The 15,047-nt window shown below is 48.8% G+C and overlaps 1 protein-coding gene across 2 annotated transcripts in view; it reads left to right on the plus strand.

Annotated features, from left to right (window-relative positions):
- The first annotated feature begins 6,478 nt into the window (after positions 1-6,478).
- METTL24 (methyltransferase like 24) overlaps positions 6,479-15,047 on the plus strand; it is a 148,694-nt gene continuing 140,125 nt past the window's right edge. The window contains exon 1 of one of the 2 annotated variants that reach the window (XM_073576013.1): positions 6,479-7,001. In XM_073576013.1, the coding sequence (XP_073432114.1) occupies positions 6,726-7,001 (276 nt within the window). In that variant the 5' untranslated portion in view covers positions 6,479-6,725. The remainder of the gene's footprint in view (positions 7,002-15,047) is intronic. The other variant, XM_073576014.1, reaches the window with a different exon arrangement.

Below are 15,047 nucleotides of genomic sequence, written 5' to 3' on the forward strand. Positions count from 1 at the left end.
AAAATATTCAGCACATTCTGCATTGAATTACTGTACCCAATTTATTATACATTTTAAGAGTCAGAGTCGGTCCATTTTATACCTACTCCACCAAAATAAACAACGACTCCGTCTCCACAGCCCTGCAAAAAACCCTGCAAAAAGTCCAACACTTCTGATGCAAAAAAAACCCCCACTATATCAGCACTCTGGTATATTCTGAAAGCAGAGAAAAAAAGAGACCAATCTAACAGGGAATAAAACAAACTGGCACAAGCAGTTACATATGGGCGGTGATTCAGCACAGCCCCAGCCGGAGCTGGCTGACCCGCACCAAGAAGAGATAGACAAAACCAGATCAAATGCAAACAGAATAGCAAATAAACCACTTAGCTGAACATGCAGGGACAGAGCTGGAGAAATCAGAACTCAGGAGGAACAGGAAGCAAATCACCAGCAGGGATAGAGGGAGTCGGCTGTCTTAAATCCCAATCTGAAACCCCAGATCTCCAATCGTCATCATCATTATCAGGTGGCAAGCCTCTGTCAATCAGCTCAGCTCCATTACCTCCAGTAACCACCAGAGGGAGCCCAGAACGAGAACTCGCAACCCCTCTGTCGATCTGACCAGCTCCACTACCTTCAGTAATAACCAGAGGGAGGCCAGAAAGCGAATTCACAACAGGGCAGGTACCAACACTTCTCTGAGGGCTGAAGTGCAGGTGCAATCGCTGCGTGGTTGTTCTGGAATATCTTCCCCATGAAGGTAAAGAAGTGTTCCTTCATCTCAGGTGACTTCTGAAGCTCGTGCCTGAGGGAGATGATTCGGCTGTAGACCAGTTCCCTGTTGTTAGGTAGGCGCCTTCTCTGATGCCAAAATGGTAAAGGTGCAAACCAACTGTTCGATTCGTCTTTGTGTATCCATGATGTCCAGGAACATCTATCTTGTATGGACATTGCTACCTTGTTGTCCTCCTTTGTCCTGTGGAAGACCGTACATCCCATATGGTCTTGTTCACCTTCACAGGCGTGGTCTTCGTTGGTAGGTACTGAGAAAGGGCAAGGTAGGGGAGTGCTGTTTGGCAATTCCTTTACCAACAGACTATTGTGACATGGCTGGAAGAGAGATGGACGTCCATTTTCTAGTGTGCTGGTAAGCATACTGTTAACTGAGGCCGGCTTGTGTGCTCCTCCTAGACAGACGTCTCCTATGATGACCCATCGAAGGTCGAGCCTCTGTGTATTCAGAGCAGTCCTAGAGCCGTTTATACATTCTCTAGTCTTGGACTCGTAGTATATCTCTTCCCAGGAGTACAGCTATTGGGGTTCCTGGATCCATCTCAGGTATCAGGTGGGCTATACGCTTCAGATGGGGGTGATGTGTCGCCACCTCCCGTGAAGGTATCTCTGACCTGTTGTCAGGAATCTGGTTGGACTCCAGGATGGTCGGTAACGATAGGCAGGTTTGGCCATCTATGGACTCCACCTTGTATACGGTTGATTTTTCTCCCCGCTGTCTCAACGGTACCTGAACACGTCCTCAGGGTGTAGGGAGAACCAGGACCTACAATGCTGAAGTTGTCAAAGAAGATGGACCCGCCTAGAGCTAGAGACCTGTTACTTTGGTCGTCCAGGATTACGTAAATCTTGAGGGTTTGGCCTTGCGGTCTGCAGAATAGACTCGTACAAGGCAGATTTTTTAACAGGACCTTCCTCATGTGAGTCCCTTACAGATCTCCATACATTTAGAGCTGACCTCAGGGGTGTCTTCATCAGTGTCCTTCTGCTTCCCATCGTGCTCCTCTGCTTGCGACAACACTCGTGGAGGTGTTCCAGGGTGCAAGGCTGTATTGTGGTCCATGCTGCTGCATTCTGCACATTTCACGCTAGCATCACAGTTCCTGGCTAAGTGAGAGGTTGTGGCACAACATTTGAAGCAGATGTTGTTCTCCTTGAGGAAACCTTTGCGATCCTCCAAAGACTTCTCCCTGAAGGCTCTGCATTTTAGTAGAGGATGTGGTTTCTTGTGTAGAGGACAATGTTTACTGACATCCTGAGGCTTGCTCTCGTCTGGAAGGGGTTTATTCACCTTGTGAGGAGGGCCTGTGGAAACAATGTTAGTTTTGTGGACTGCCACGGGTGCCCTACTGGGCTTGACACCAGGGGCAGTGGAATATGACAGAGTAAAGTCAAAAGTAGGGTCATTTCTGATCCTAGCTTGTTTGGTGACAAAATTCAACAAATACAGTGAAAGGAGGGAAAGGTACATTATGATCTTGTTTATACCGTGAACCACTTGTAACCCACTTTTCTTGTAGGTTGTAAGGAAGTTTCTGTAATATCAGATTAACACCCTTAGCGGTGTCTAAGAATGTCAATCCGGGCAAGTCTCCCTCCTCCTGGGCAACCTGTAACTCTATCAATAAATCACTCAAATCTCTAAGCTTTTGATAACCTTTAGGCTCTATCTTAGGAAAATCATCAATTCTTTTATATAAAGCATTCTCTATGACTTCTACTGTCCCATAGCATTCATCAAGTCTTTCCCACCCATTACGTAGACCTGTGCGTGGATGCTTTACATTAATGTCTCTTAGTCTTTTGGCATGCTCGACCAACTCACTTCCAAGCCACTTTACTAGGAGATCTAACTCCTCACTCCAAAAAAGGTCCAGACCATGAATGGCATTTCAGAATGAGGCTCGCCATGACCTATAGTTCTCGGGTTTGTCAGTTAACTTTACAAGTCCTTTTGTAACCAGTTCTCGGCGGGCAAAGAACTTTGCAAAGTCCATGGTGGCTCCGTCAGTGCTGGCACGAGCCGGTATATTAGTCATGTCGAGTATGTGGTGTATCACCATATCTGTAAGACGCTACTGACTCCAGCTAGTCTATGCAGTGAAAAAGGTGTCTCTTTAAGGCGAGATTGGAGCTGTATCTTCTGCTCAGTGGACCGGAAGCTGTGGTTGACATCTCCTCGTCTATGGTAGTGAAGTTCGGGGTTGGGTCGCTCGTAATCGGCATAGGCTGATCAATATGATGTGTCAGGGCTGTCATATACGCCGGAATGTTGGCGGATGCACTCTGCGATCTTTCTGCTCTAGATCTGGTCCGAGAATGTTGCTGCGTCTCTCAGAATCAGGATTCTTCATAGCTTCCAAACACTCAGCCTTAGCTATTGCAGCTGCTGTCTCTTTGTCTGCAAGTATTTCTAGTTCTGCCTGCAAACGTGCAGTTTCCAACTCTCTCTCTGCCTGTAAACGTGTGGTTTCAGCTTGCAGTTTCCGTATCTTGATCTGCTTGTCTCAGCTTTAGATGCATCTCTCGTTCAGCGGAGGATCTTGCTTCGGCTTCAGCATGAGCTCTGCTATTGATGACCTGCTAGAACGTGCTCGTGACCACGTTTTGAGGATTTGCTGTTTCGAGACATTGTGCATTTAGCTGCATACTGCTGAGTGTATTGGCGGGAGTCTATGTATTGCGGGCTTCCGCATGGCGGGAAAGATATAGCACTTCTTGGCGGGCTGCAATAACGTTTTGCAGCTATATGGCGGCTACTGTGATACTCGTATGTGGAGCAGTGTGGGTGTTAGCGATCCAGTACAGTCTACGACCGGCGGCCCTTTACTAAGCCCTGGGCTCTTATTCCCTGCGGCTGCTGTAATACCCATATGCGGTGCAGGCTGGGTGATAGCGGTCCCGTATAGCCTGGGTAATCAACACGTGCGACTAGTGGTCTGATTTTACTGTTCTGCCTTCTTCCACGTATGGCGCTGTGTGGATTCCAGCATACGGCTAAACCCTTCATCCACTCCCAGTAAGATGACTGTATAGGTGCTTAAGTCTATGTTTATTGGGATGATATAGACAATGGGAGATAACAGATGGTATAGTAGAACACAGTAGTAGATGATATCAGAGGTTGTTGAACAAAGTTGTGGATGATTTTGGATAAAAACGGAATCTGCTTGATATAAGCAGCGATTTTGCAGGGAGCTGAGCACATGCTAGTTCCTCAGAGATACCGGGAGAAATGGTTACATGTTGCTGAACCGGGAAGGAATAAGGGTGGTTCTGAACAGATTAACGATTAGAGGGACAGAGGATTCCAAACACATGAATAGGAAAGAGAAGGGCAACTATGACATCTAATGGCCATAGCTGGAGCAGCACTTAAGAAATATCTTGCTGCACAAGAATTGGCAGAACAGCCAGTCTAAAGGAATCTAGGTTTGATGCAGGGCATCACTACCTGTGTATTCTTGCTGTGAGATCAGCAGCCCTAAGTCATTTAACCCCTAAAAAATACCAGTTACTTTTTCAAATGGCCAAAATCGAATGTCTGCCCACTTTTATGCCAGTTTGATGTGAGGCATCACTATCATTTTTTGTGTGAGATCAGTGGCCCAAAGTCATTTAATCCCATAAAAACATCAGTTACTTATTCATTAGCTGTGAAAATGGGCTGTTTGCCCACTTTGACGCCTCTTCTTTATGCCCAGAACCCATTTGGGCCAGGCTGTAGATACGTGGATTTGATGCTGGGCATCACTATCTGTGTATTCTTAGTGTGAGGTCAGTGGCCCAAAGTCATTTAGCCCCTTAAAAACATCACTTATTCAACGCTCTTTGGTGCCCACTTTGATACCCATTTTTGTGCAAGTTTTACAGCTTTTGTAGCGATTTTTGAGTGTCTTCACATCAGTGCACCCTCACTGCAGTGTATGTTATTATTTTGATGCTTATTTTTTGTTGTTAAACTTATAAAAACAGAAAAGAAAAAATTGCCAAATAAGAAACTGACTAATAAGAAACCAACTTCAGCCTCCTGTCATTTCCAAAATAAGGACCGTTTAGGCTCAATGGGGGAGAGATTGGGGTCCAGTGCTGTGAGGGGAGCTGAGTCAAGCGTCGGCCCCCGTGCTGGGAGGGGAGCTGGGTCAAGCGTCGGCCCCCGTGCTGGGAGGGGAGCTGGGTCAAGCGTCGGCCCCCGTGCTGGGAGGGGAGCTGGGTCAAGCGTCGGCCCCCGTGCTGGGAGGGGAGCTGGGTCAAGCGTCGGCCCCCGTGCTGGGAGGGGAGCTGGGTCAAGCGTCGGCCCCCGTGCTGGGAGGGGAGCTGGGTCAAGCGTCGGCCCCCGTGCTGGGAGGGGAGCTGGGTCAAGCGTCGGCCCCCGTGCTGGGAGGGGAGCTGGGTCAAGCGTCGGCCCCCGTGCTGGGAGGGGAGCTGGGTCAAGCGTCGGCCCCCGTGCTGGGAGGGGAGCTGGGTCAAGCGTCGGCCCCCGTGCTGGGAGGGGAGCTGGGTCAAGCGTCGGCCCCCGTGCTGGGAGGGGAGCTGGGTCAAGCGTCGGCCCCCGTGCTGGGAGGGGAGCTGGGTCAAGCGTCGGCCCCCGTGCTGGGAGGGGAGCTGGGTCAAGCGTCGGCCCCCGTGCTGGGAGGGGAGCTGGGTCAAGCGTCGGCCCCCGTGCTGGGAGGGGAGCTGGGTCAAGCGTCGGCCCCCGTGCTGGGAGGGGAGCTGGGTCAAGCGTCGGCCCCCGTGCTGGGAGGGGAGCTGGGTCCAGCGTCGGCCCCCGTGCTGGGAGGGGAGCTGGGTCAGCGTCGGCCCCCGTGCTGTGTGGGGAGCTGGGTCAGCGTCGGCCCCGTGCTGTGAGGGGAGCTGGGTCAGCGTCGGCCCCGTGCTGTGAGGGGAGCTGGGTCAGCGTCGGCCCCGTGCTGTGAGGGGAGCTGGGTCAGCGTCGGCCCCGTGCTGTGAGGGGAGCAGGGTCCAGCGTCGGCCCCGTGCTGTAAGGGGAGCAGGGTCCAGCGTCGGCCCCGTGCTGTGAGGGGAGCTGGGTCAGCGTCGGCCCCGTGCTGGGAGGGGAGCAGGGTCCAGCGTCGGCCCCCGTGCTGGGAGGGGAGCTGGGTCCAGCGTCGGCCCCCGTGCTGGGAGGGGAGCTGGGTCCAGCGTCGGCCCCCGTGCTGGGAGGGGAGCTGGGTCCAGCGTCGGCCCCCGTGCTGTGTGGGGAGCTGGGTCAGCGTCGGCCCCGTGCTGTGAGGGGAGCTGGGTCAGCGTCGGCCCCGTGCTGTGAGGGGAGCAGGGTCCAGCGTCGGCCCCGTGCTGTAAGGGGAGCAGGGTCCAGCGTCGGCCCCGTGCTGTGAGGGGAGCTGGGTCAGCGTCGGCCCCGTGCTGGGAGGGGAGCAGGGTCCAGCGTCGGCCCCCGTGCTGGGAGGGGAGCTGGGTCCAGCGTCGGCCCCCGTGCTGGGAGGGGAGCTGGGTCCAGCGTCGGCCCCCGTGCTGGGAGGGGAGCTGGGTCCAGCGTCGGCCCCCGTGCTGTGTGGGGAGCTGGGTCAGCGTCGGCCCCGTGCTGTGAGGGGAGCTGGGTCAGCGTCGGCCCCGTGCTGTGAGGGGAGCTGGGTCAGCGTCGGCCCCGTGCTGTGAGGGGAGCTGGGTCAGCGTCGGCCCCGTGCTGTGAGGGGAGCAGGGTCCAGCGTCGGCCCCGTGCTGTAAGGGGAGCAGGGTCCAGCGTCGGCCCCGTGCTGCGAGGGGTGCTACAAGGACACCCACAGAGAATACGGGCTAGCAGGAGTCAGCGGGTGCTGCGCTGTGATACACAAGTAGGACTGGGGCGGGGAGAAGTTGAGGAAGGCTCCGAGCTGCACATGACGTAAAGTCTCCTCCCTCCTCTTGAGTGTGCTCTGTCACCTCTGGGGCTCCCAGTCCATACACGGAGGCTCCATTGCGTCCTCCATGCGGTGCATACATAGCGCAGGATGCTGTGGAGGGAGCTGAGGCTGCGCTGGAGGACATGCACCCTGCGCCTCCTCGCCCTGTGCCTGGCCGCCCTGCTGTGCACTCACTTCACTGCTGAGCTCAAGCGCAGGGCATTGTCCCAGCCCGGGCTTATAGCTAAGTTGCCAGGAGCAGAGGTGTACAACCGGAGACTGGAGGACGTGCCCAGCAAGAGGCAGGTGATCTATGTGAGAAGGAGCAGCAAGGGGGCCAGCTCCGGGAGGCAGGGGGAGAGCGGCAGGAAGGACACCCTACAGGTCAGTGCCTCCCTGGGAGAGACCCCCAATAATCACACAGGAGGGGCTCTTGTAACATTCTATCAGCCAGTTCTGTCTGCGATACACCTTCACTTTCATCTTATCTAGGTGCTTGTCTGGTCATGGGAAAGCTGGTTGCCAATCAATATTTCTGCCATGGCAGGTGCGTGGGGTTTGCCACCCTGCATAGCCACCTATAAAGTGGGGTACGGGTGTAGGAAATGCTGCAAATCCTTCTCCATGAGCAACAAACAGAGGAGAAATGGCGCAGAACGATAAAGCAGCTATTTTGGGCATTCCTTCTCCTTGCTTCTTTATTGATCCCATACAGACTCGTTAGGGCTCAAGTCACACATCTGTGAAAAAAAATCGGACAGCACTCTGATGCCATACGTGTGTTGTAGGTTTTTCACAGACTGATAGAAGGTGAACTTTTTTTTTCTGTTATCTGTGAAAATCTAAACAAATGATGAAGGGACGTAAGCAGTCCCGAAAGCTTGCTTTGTAACTTTATTCACTATTATTTGTTAGCCATTAAAAGGTCTCGTACCCACAAGATTCCTATTTTGTTTCTCTCTCTGAGAGCACTTTATATATATTTTTCTACTGGCTAACACGGTACCAAACCAATTTTTCACTTTACTAAATGGAGGATACCAGAATTTACCGTACATCTATGGAACTGTAAGCTAAACAACTCGCATGAAAATCTGATGAAACTCTGAACTAATTAGGCCGGGATCACACTACCGTGTGTGATGCGAGAAACTCGCACGAGTCTCTCGCATCAACACCCGGCGCTGCCACTGGCACTCGGGACCGGAGCTGCGGCTGCATGCATTTCTATGCATGTATTTCTATGCAGCCGCAGCACGGGTCCTGAGTGTTTCTCGCATCACACACAGTAGTGTGATCCCGGCCTTACACTGATGAATTTCAGTCCATTTTCTCATGCGTCCACGATCAGGAGACTTCTCTGGGAAGTCTGTGTAGGGCTACATTCACACTATCAGTATTTGGTCAGTATTTTTCCTCTGTATTTGTAAGCCAAAACCAGTAGTAGAGCAATTAAAGAAAAAGTATAATAGAAACAAGTTCACCAATTTGGCATTTTTGACCCACTTCTGGTTTTGACTTGGACTGCGTTCACACGTTCAGGTTTTTTTGCGGCGGTTTTTGCCATGAAAACGCAAAAAACCCGCATCCCATGCAATCATATGGGATTCCGCAATGCTGTGCTAACGCTGCGGATTTTCCCGCGGCGGAATCGCATCACGGAAAAATATGCAGCATGCTCATTAATTTGCAGAATCGTAGCAATTCCGCCCACACAGGAATGCATTGTTCTGCTTACTTTCCGCATGTGGCTGTGCCCACCATGCAAAAAGTAAGTAGAACATTTGCGGATGGTACCCACGGTTCGGAGGAGAGGAGACTGTCCTCCGGGCTGTGGGTACCATATCCCTGTAAAAAATAGAATTAAAATAAAAAAATCGGGTTATATTCACCTTCCGACATCCCGCGCAGGGTCCCCAGGCTTCAGCAATACACGTGGCAGCTCCCGTTCGCAGTGATGCATTGTGATGACCTTTGCTGACGTCGCGTCTCGCGAGACCGCAACATCATCAAAGGTCATTGCCGCAATGCATCACTGGGAACGGGACCTGCCATAGCATCGTGGAGGCCTGGGAACGCCACGCGGGACGTCGGAAGGTGAATATAACACGATTTTTTATTTTTTTCATTATTTTAAACTTTATGTCTTTTTACTACTGATGCCGCATAGGCAGCCTCAATAGTAAAAAGTTGGTCACACTATGTTTGACGAGTGTGACCAACCTGTCAATCAGTTCTCCAAACGATGCTATAGATCGCTTGGAAAATGCTAGCATTCTGCAAGCTAAGGCTACTTTCACACTTGCGTTTTTTTACTGCGCGTTTTTTGCGCACACAAATGCATGAAAAAAACGCACCATGCGTTTGTGTGTGTTTTTTTTTTTTCGGGTTTTGGTGCATTTTTAAAAAAAAACCGCATGCGTTTTCTTGCGCATTACAATGCGCACCCATAGACTTTAATGGGTGTTTTGCTGTAAAAAAACGTATTGCGTGCGCATGCTTTTTTTGGGGGGGGCAAGTTGGACGCACAAAAAATGCAACAGGATGCATTTTGTGTGCCCGAGCGCACACTGCAAAAAACCGCATGCGCATACAAACGCATACGTGCGCATATGTAGGCGCACATATGCGCACCCATGTTAAAGTATAGGGGAAAAAAAACGTATGCGCTTTTTGCGCTAAAAAGCAGCGCAAAAAACGCAAGTGTGAAACCAGCCTAATTATGCTTGCAAATCGCTAGTTTTTCCATGGGAAAATCGCGGGAATTTAAAATGCGATTTTCCCGTGGAATGGAATTCCGGAATTCTCGCGGTAACTTCTGCGGGAATTCCGCTACGTGTGAACCCAGCCTTAGGGTATGTGCACACGATCAGGAATGGCTCAGGATTTGACGAAGGTGCAATCTGCATCTGAGGTCACTAGCAGGTCACCTGCGTTTTTGATGCATTTTTTACGCATGCCTTTTTTGATGCGTTTTTTCATTGCATTCAATTTTTTGTCACTTTAAGTAAAGCTAATTGAAAGTTGGCTTCTGGGAAAGAAAAGAAAAGTGATGTCCTGTTTGCAGATAAATTTGGGTATGTTCCCACCATCAGTAAACGCTGCAGGCTGGATGCTGCGTACATCCAACCTGCAGCATTCAGCTGTTACAGCATAGTGGATGGGATTTCAAGAAATCCCATGCCCACTATGCGTGCACCGGCGCCCACGGCTCACCTGCAGAGACGGACATGCGGTGCATCTTTGCAGACCGCAGCATGTCAATTTATGTAGCTGCGTAAATTACCCATACACTTTCATTAGATGCGGTAAAACCGCATTATCTTCCTAGTCACATGAGTATTAAAGGCGGGAACGCAGCTTACTATGCATGTGTACTAATTTAAATAATGGTGAATCTTATGACACAGCCAGAAGTACATGACACAGGAAGTGGAGGAAAGCACAGAGAGAGGTCCCCTGCTTTTTAATAAATAAATAATTTAAAAAAATGGTGTGGGGTCCCCTATATTTGTTAACAGCCAGAGTAAAGCAGACTACTGGGACTGGTATTTCAGGCTGATAAGGATCCAATATCCCTGAACCTTACCAGCCTGATAATACCAGGCCGCAGCAGTCTGCTTTACCTTGGATGGTTAGCAAAAATAGTGGGCTCCCCTCCAAGAAAAAATAGCGTGAAGTCCCCATATTTTTGTTACCCAGCCAAGGAAAGGAATACAGCTGCGACCTGGTATTCCCAGGCTGTCAAGGCCAATGGATTTTGGCCCTCACCAGCCTAAAAATAGCAGCCCACAGCCACCCCACAATTGGCACATTCAAAGATGCGCCAATTGTGGCACTTTACCCAGCAGCAGTGGCAAGTGGGGTTCATATATGTGGGGTTTATGTCACCTTTGTATTGTCAGGTGACATCAAGCCCATGGCTTACTAATGGGGAGGCGTCTATAAGACACCTGTCCATTAGTAATCCTATAGTTACATGGCAAATAAAGACACAGCCAGAATAAAGTCTTTTAATTGTAATAATGACACTGACCCCTTTAATAGATCTTAATTAAACCATACTTACTGCATCGCCTATTCTACCGACGCCCTCGTCTCCTGGAATAAAATAAAAAAGCAACAATATCTTTACCTCTCCGCCAAGAAGATATACACTGTGTTCCAAATTATTATGCAAATTGGATTTAAGTGTCATAAAGATGTAATTTTTTTGTTTATCAGGGCTCTTTGGATCACTGAAATCAATCTCAAATGCCTGTGATAATTAGTTTACCAGGTGAGCTCAATTAAAGGAAAGCTACTTAAGAATGATGTTCCACATTATTAAGCAGGGCACAGGTTTCAAAGAATTTAGGAAATAAAAAGGATCTCTCTGCTGCTGAAAAGCATCAAATAGTGCAATGCCTTGGTCAAGAGATGAAAACATTAGATAATTCCCAAAAACTTAAACGTGATCATTGTACTGTTAAGAGATTTGTGGTTGATTCTGAGCACAGACATGTTTGTGCTGATAAAGGCAGAATGAGGAAGGTTTCTGCCAGGCAAGTTCGTTGGATTAAGAGAGTGGCTGCTAAAAAGCCATTACAAACCAGCAAACAGATATTTAAAGCTGCTGGTGCCTCTGGAGTCCCTCGAACCTCAAGGTGTAGGATCCTTCAAAGGCTTGCTGTGGTGCATAAATCTACTATTCGGCCACCCCTAAACAGTGTTCACAAGCAGAAATACATGAACACTAATTTTCTAACAGTCTTGTTTACTGATGAGTGTCGAGCAACCCTGGATGGTCCAGATGGATGGAGTAGTGGATGGTTGGTGGATGGCCACTATGTCCCAACAAGGCTGCGACGTCAGCAAGGATGTGGAGGAGTCATGTTTTGGGCCGGAATCATGGGGAAACAGCTGGTAGGGCCCTTTAAGGTTCCTGAAGGTCTGAAAATGACCTCTGCAAAGTATATAGAGTTTCTGACTGACAGCTGTCTTCCATGGTATAAAAAGCAGAAACGTGCCTTCAGCAGCAAAATCATCTTCATGCATGACAATGCACCATCTCATGCTGCAAAGAATACCTCTGAGTCATTGGCTGCTATGGGAATTAAAGGAGATAAACTCATGGTGTGGCCACCATCTTCCCCTGACCTCAACCCTATAGAGAACCTTTGGAGTATCATCAAGCAAAAGATCTATGAGGGTGGGAAGCAGTTCACGTCAAAACAGCAGCTCTGGGAGGCTATTCTGACTTCATGCAAAAAAATACAAGCAGAACCTCTCCAAAAACTCACAATTTCAATGGATGCAAGAATTGTGAAGGTGATATCAAAGAAGGGTTCCTATGTTAACATGTAACTTGGCCTGTTAAGCTATTTAGGTCAAAAAATATCATTTTTGTTCAGTGCATGTGACCTCCTAATGCTGCAAATTCCACAAATGAGCATTTTCAGTTCTTTAAAACATATCAAATGTTTAGAAATTCTACTGTGCCTAATAATTTGGAACAGTGCAATTTGAGTTTTTATTAATTTTGGAGATCATACTGTTATTATTGGGAGGTTTCTTCAATAAAATTTGATGTATACTCTAACCGGTGATGACTTTTATTAGACTGACTGTCATTTGTACCGACTATTTAGGAAAATCAGAGAAAAATATCATTTGCATAATAATTTTGAACACAGTGTACATACTGTCCCACTATGAGTCCAGCTCTAGTACATCTGGATGCCTTCGGCTGAACGGTGGCATTATGCCTCCACTTAGCCTGTCATCCAGACACAACGAAGCTTGGAGATGACCGGAGATAACTCGGTTCCCAGCGGTCACATGCACTACAGTTCTTGCAACCGGCTCAGCTCATCGCGAGAACTGCAGGGTACGCAAGCTTCCGGCTGAAACAAGGTACGACATTATTTAAATTAGTACACAGGCATAGAAAGCTGTGTTCCCACACTCAATACACATGTGACTAAGAAGTTAATGCGTTTTTACCTCATCTAATGATAGTGAATGGGTAATTTACGCAGCGGAGACTGAGCTTCTACACTATATAAATTGACATGCTGCCGTCTGGAAAGACGCGCAGTATGCGCATCCCCGCAGGAAAGCCGGATACATCCGTGCACGCGAAGTAACATCTGGACGCTGCGGGTTTGATGCTGCGGAGATGTGAAGCGTCCAACCTGCAGCGTATACTGACCTTGGGAACATACCCTAACAAATACTGATGTGATATACTGACCATATACTGATGGGGTGACCATAGACTTACTGAGCGGGTCCGGCACCCCATACATCGAGTGTTTCCCATGCTGTCATCTGTATGACAGCGCGATAAGTAGCGGCGGCTCTGATAGGCGGTAAGCTTATTACCACCAGTCAGAGCGCCAGGTAAAAAGTTTACCTCCGGTCACAGGCTTTGGTTGATGTGAGTACTACTCCCATCAGCCTACACCTGCTACCGCTAAGAGAGCAGGTGTGGTTAATGGGAGTATTCAATAGGCCTGCCCTGTAAATAAATGTAAAAATATTACATGGGCTTTTTCTATTTTTGATAACCAGCAAGGGAAAACTGACAGCTGTGGGCTGCAACTTTCAGATGTCAGCTTTATCTTAGCTAGCTATCAAGAATAGAGGGGTCTTCACGGTGTTTTTTAATAAAAATAATAATACATTTTTTTTCTATAGCGCCGACATATTCCGCAGCACTTTACATTTCAGAGGGGACTTGTACAGACGATAGACATTACAGCATAACAATAATCACATAGATCATAACAGATACCAAGAGGAATGAGGGCCCTGCTCGCAAACTTACAATCTATGAGGGAAAAAGGGGAGACACGAAAGGTGGGTGGTAACAATTGCCCTGATTGTTTGGACCAGCCATAATGTTAAGTGTGTAACAGTACAGACACAGAGGGCTAATAGATGCATAAAGCATGTGTGAACATGATTCGGGGAACCTGGTTATGGTAAAACCTTTGACTGTGCCACACAGGGATAGTTAAGTTAATGTGTTGAGGCGGTAGGCCAGTCTGAATAAATGAGTTTTCAGGGCACGCTTAAAATTATAGGGATTGGGGACTACTCGTATTGACCTGGGAAGTGCATTCCAAAGAATTGGCGCAGCACGTGTCTAGTCTTGGAGACGGGAGTAGGAGGTTCTGATTATCGAGGATGCTAACCTCAGGTCATCAGCAGAACGGAGGGCACGGGTAGGGTGGTAGACTGAGGAGAGGAGGAGATGTAGGGTGGTGCTGAGCCATGGAGTGCTTTGTGGGTGAGGGCAATAAGTTTGTACTGGATTCTGGAGTGGATGGGTAGCCAGTGTAAGGACTGGCACAAGGTAGAGGAATCGGTGTAAAGATTGGCGAGGAATATGATCCTGGCTGCAGCATTCAAGACAGATTGGAGGGGGGAAAGTTTGGTAAGAGGGAGACCAATTAGAAGAGAGTTACAGTAGTCCAGATGAGAATGAATAAGAGAAACAGTAAGAATTTTTGCAGAGTCAAAGGTAAGAAAAGGTCGAATTCTAGAAATGTTTTTGAGATGCAGATAACAAGAGCGAGCCAGTGATTGGATGTGGGGGTGAATGAAAGCTCGGAGTCAAGTATGACCCCAAGACAGCGGGCATGTTGCTGGGGAGTAATAGTGGAACCACACACGGAAATGGCAGTGTCGGGTATTGGTGCATTAGTTGAGGGAGGAAACACAAGGAGTTCAGTCTTTGACAGGTTCAGTTTCAGATATAGTGAGGACATGATGTTAGACACAGCGTTTAGACAATCGCCGGTGTTTTCTAGAAAGGCTGGCGTGATGTCAGGAGAAGAAGAGTATACTTGGGTGTCATAAGCATAGAGATGGTACTGGAAACCAAATCTACTGATTTACCAATAGGGGCAGTGTACAAGGAGAAGAGGAGGGGGCCTAGAACCGATCCTTGAGGAACCCCAACAGTAAGGGGAAGATGAGAGGAGGAGGAGCCAGCAAAAGATACAGTAAAGGAGCGGTCAGAGAGATAGGAGGAAAACCAGGAGAGAACGGTGTCCTTGATGCCGATGGAGCAGAGCATAGTGAGGAGGAGCTGATGATCCACCGTGTCGAATGCTGCAGAGAGATCCAAGAGAATTAGCATGGAGTAGTGACCGTTAGATTTAGCTGTTAGTAGATCATTAGAGACTTTAGTGAGGGCAGTTTCAGTAGAGAGCGGAAACCGGATTGGAGAGGGTCGAGAAGAGAGTTATCAGAGAGATAGCGGATCAGACGGAAGTGGACCAGGCGTTCCAGGAGTTTAGAGATGAAGGGAAGATTAGAGACAGGTCTATAGTTAGCGGCACAGTTTTGGTCGAGGGATGGTTTTTTAAGTAGTGGATGTATGATGGCATGCTTAAATAAGGAGGGAAAGATACCAGAAGAGAGAGAGAGGTTAAATAT

Source organism: Dendrobates tinctorius, unplaced genomic scaffold (assembly GCF_039654945.1).
Source record: "Dendrobates tinctorius isolate UK_male_01 unplaced genomic scaffold, ASM3965494v1 ptg000046l, whole genome shotgun sequence".
Taxonomy (NCBI): domain Eukaryota; kingdom Metazoa; phylum Chordata; class Amphibia; order Anura; family Dendrobatidae; genus Dendrobates; species Dendrobates tinctorius.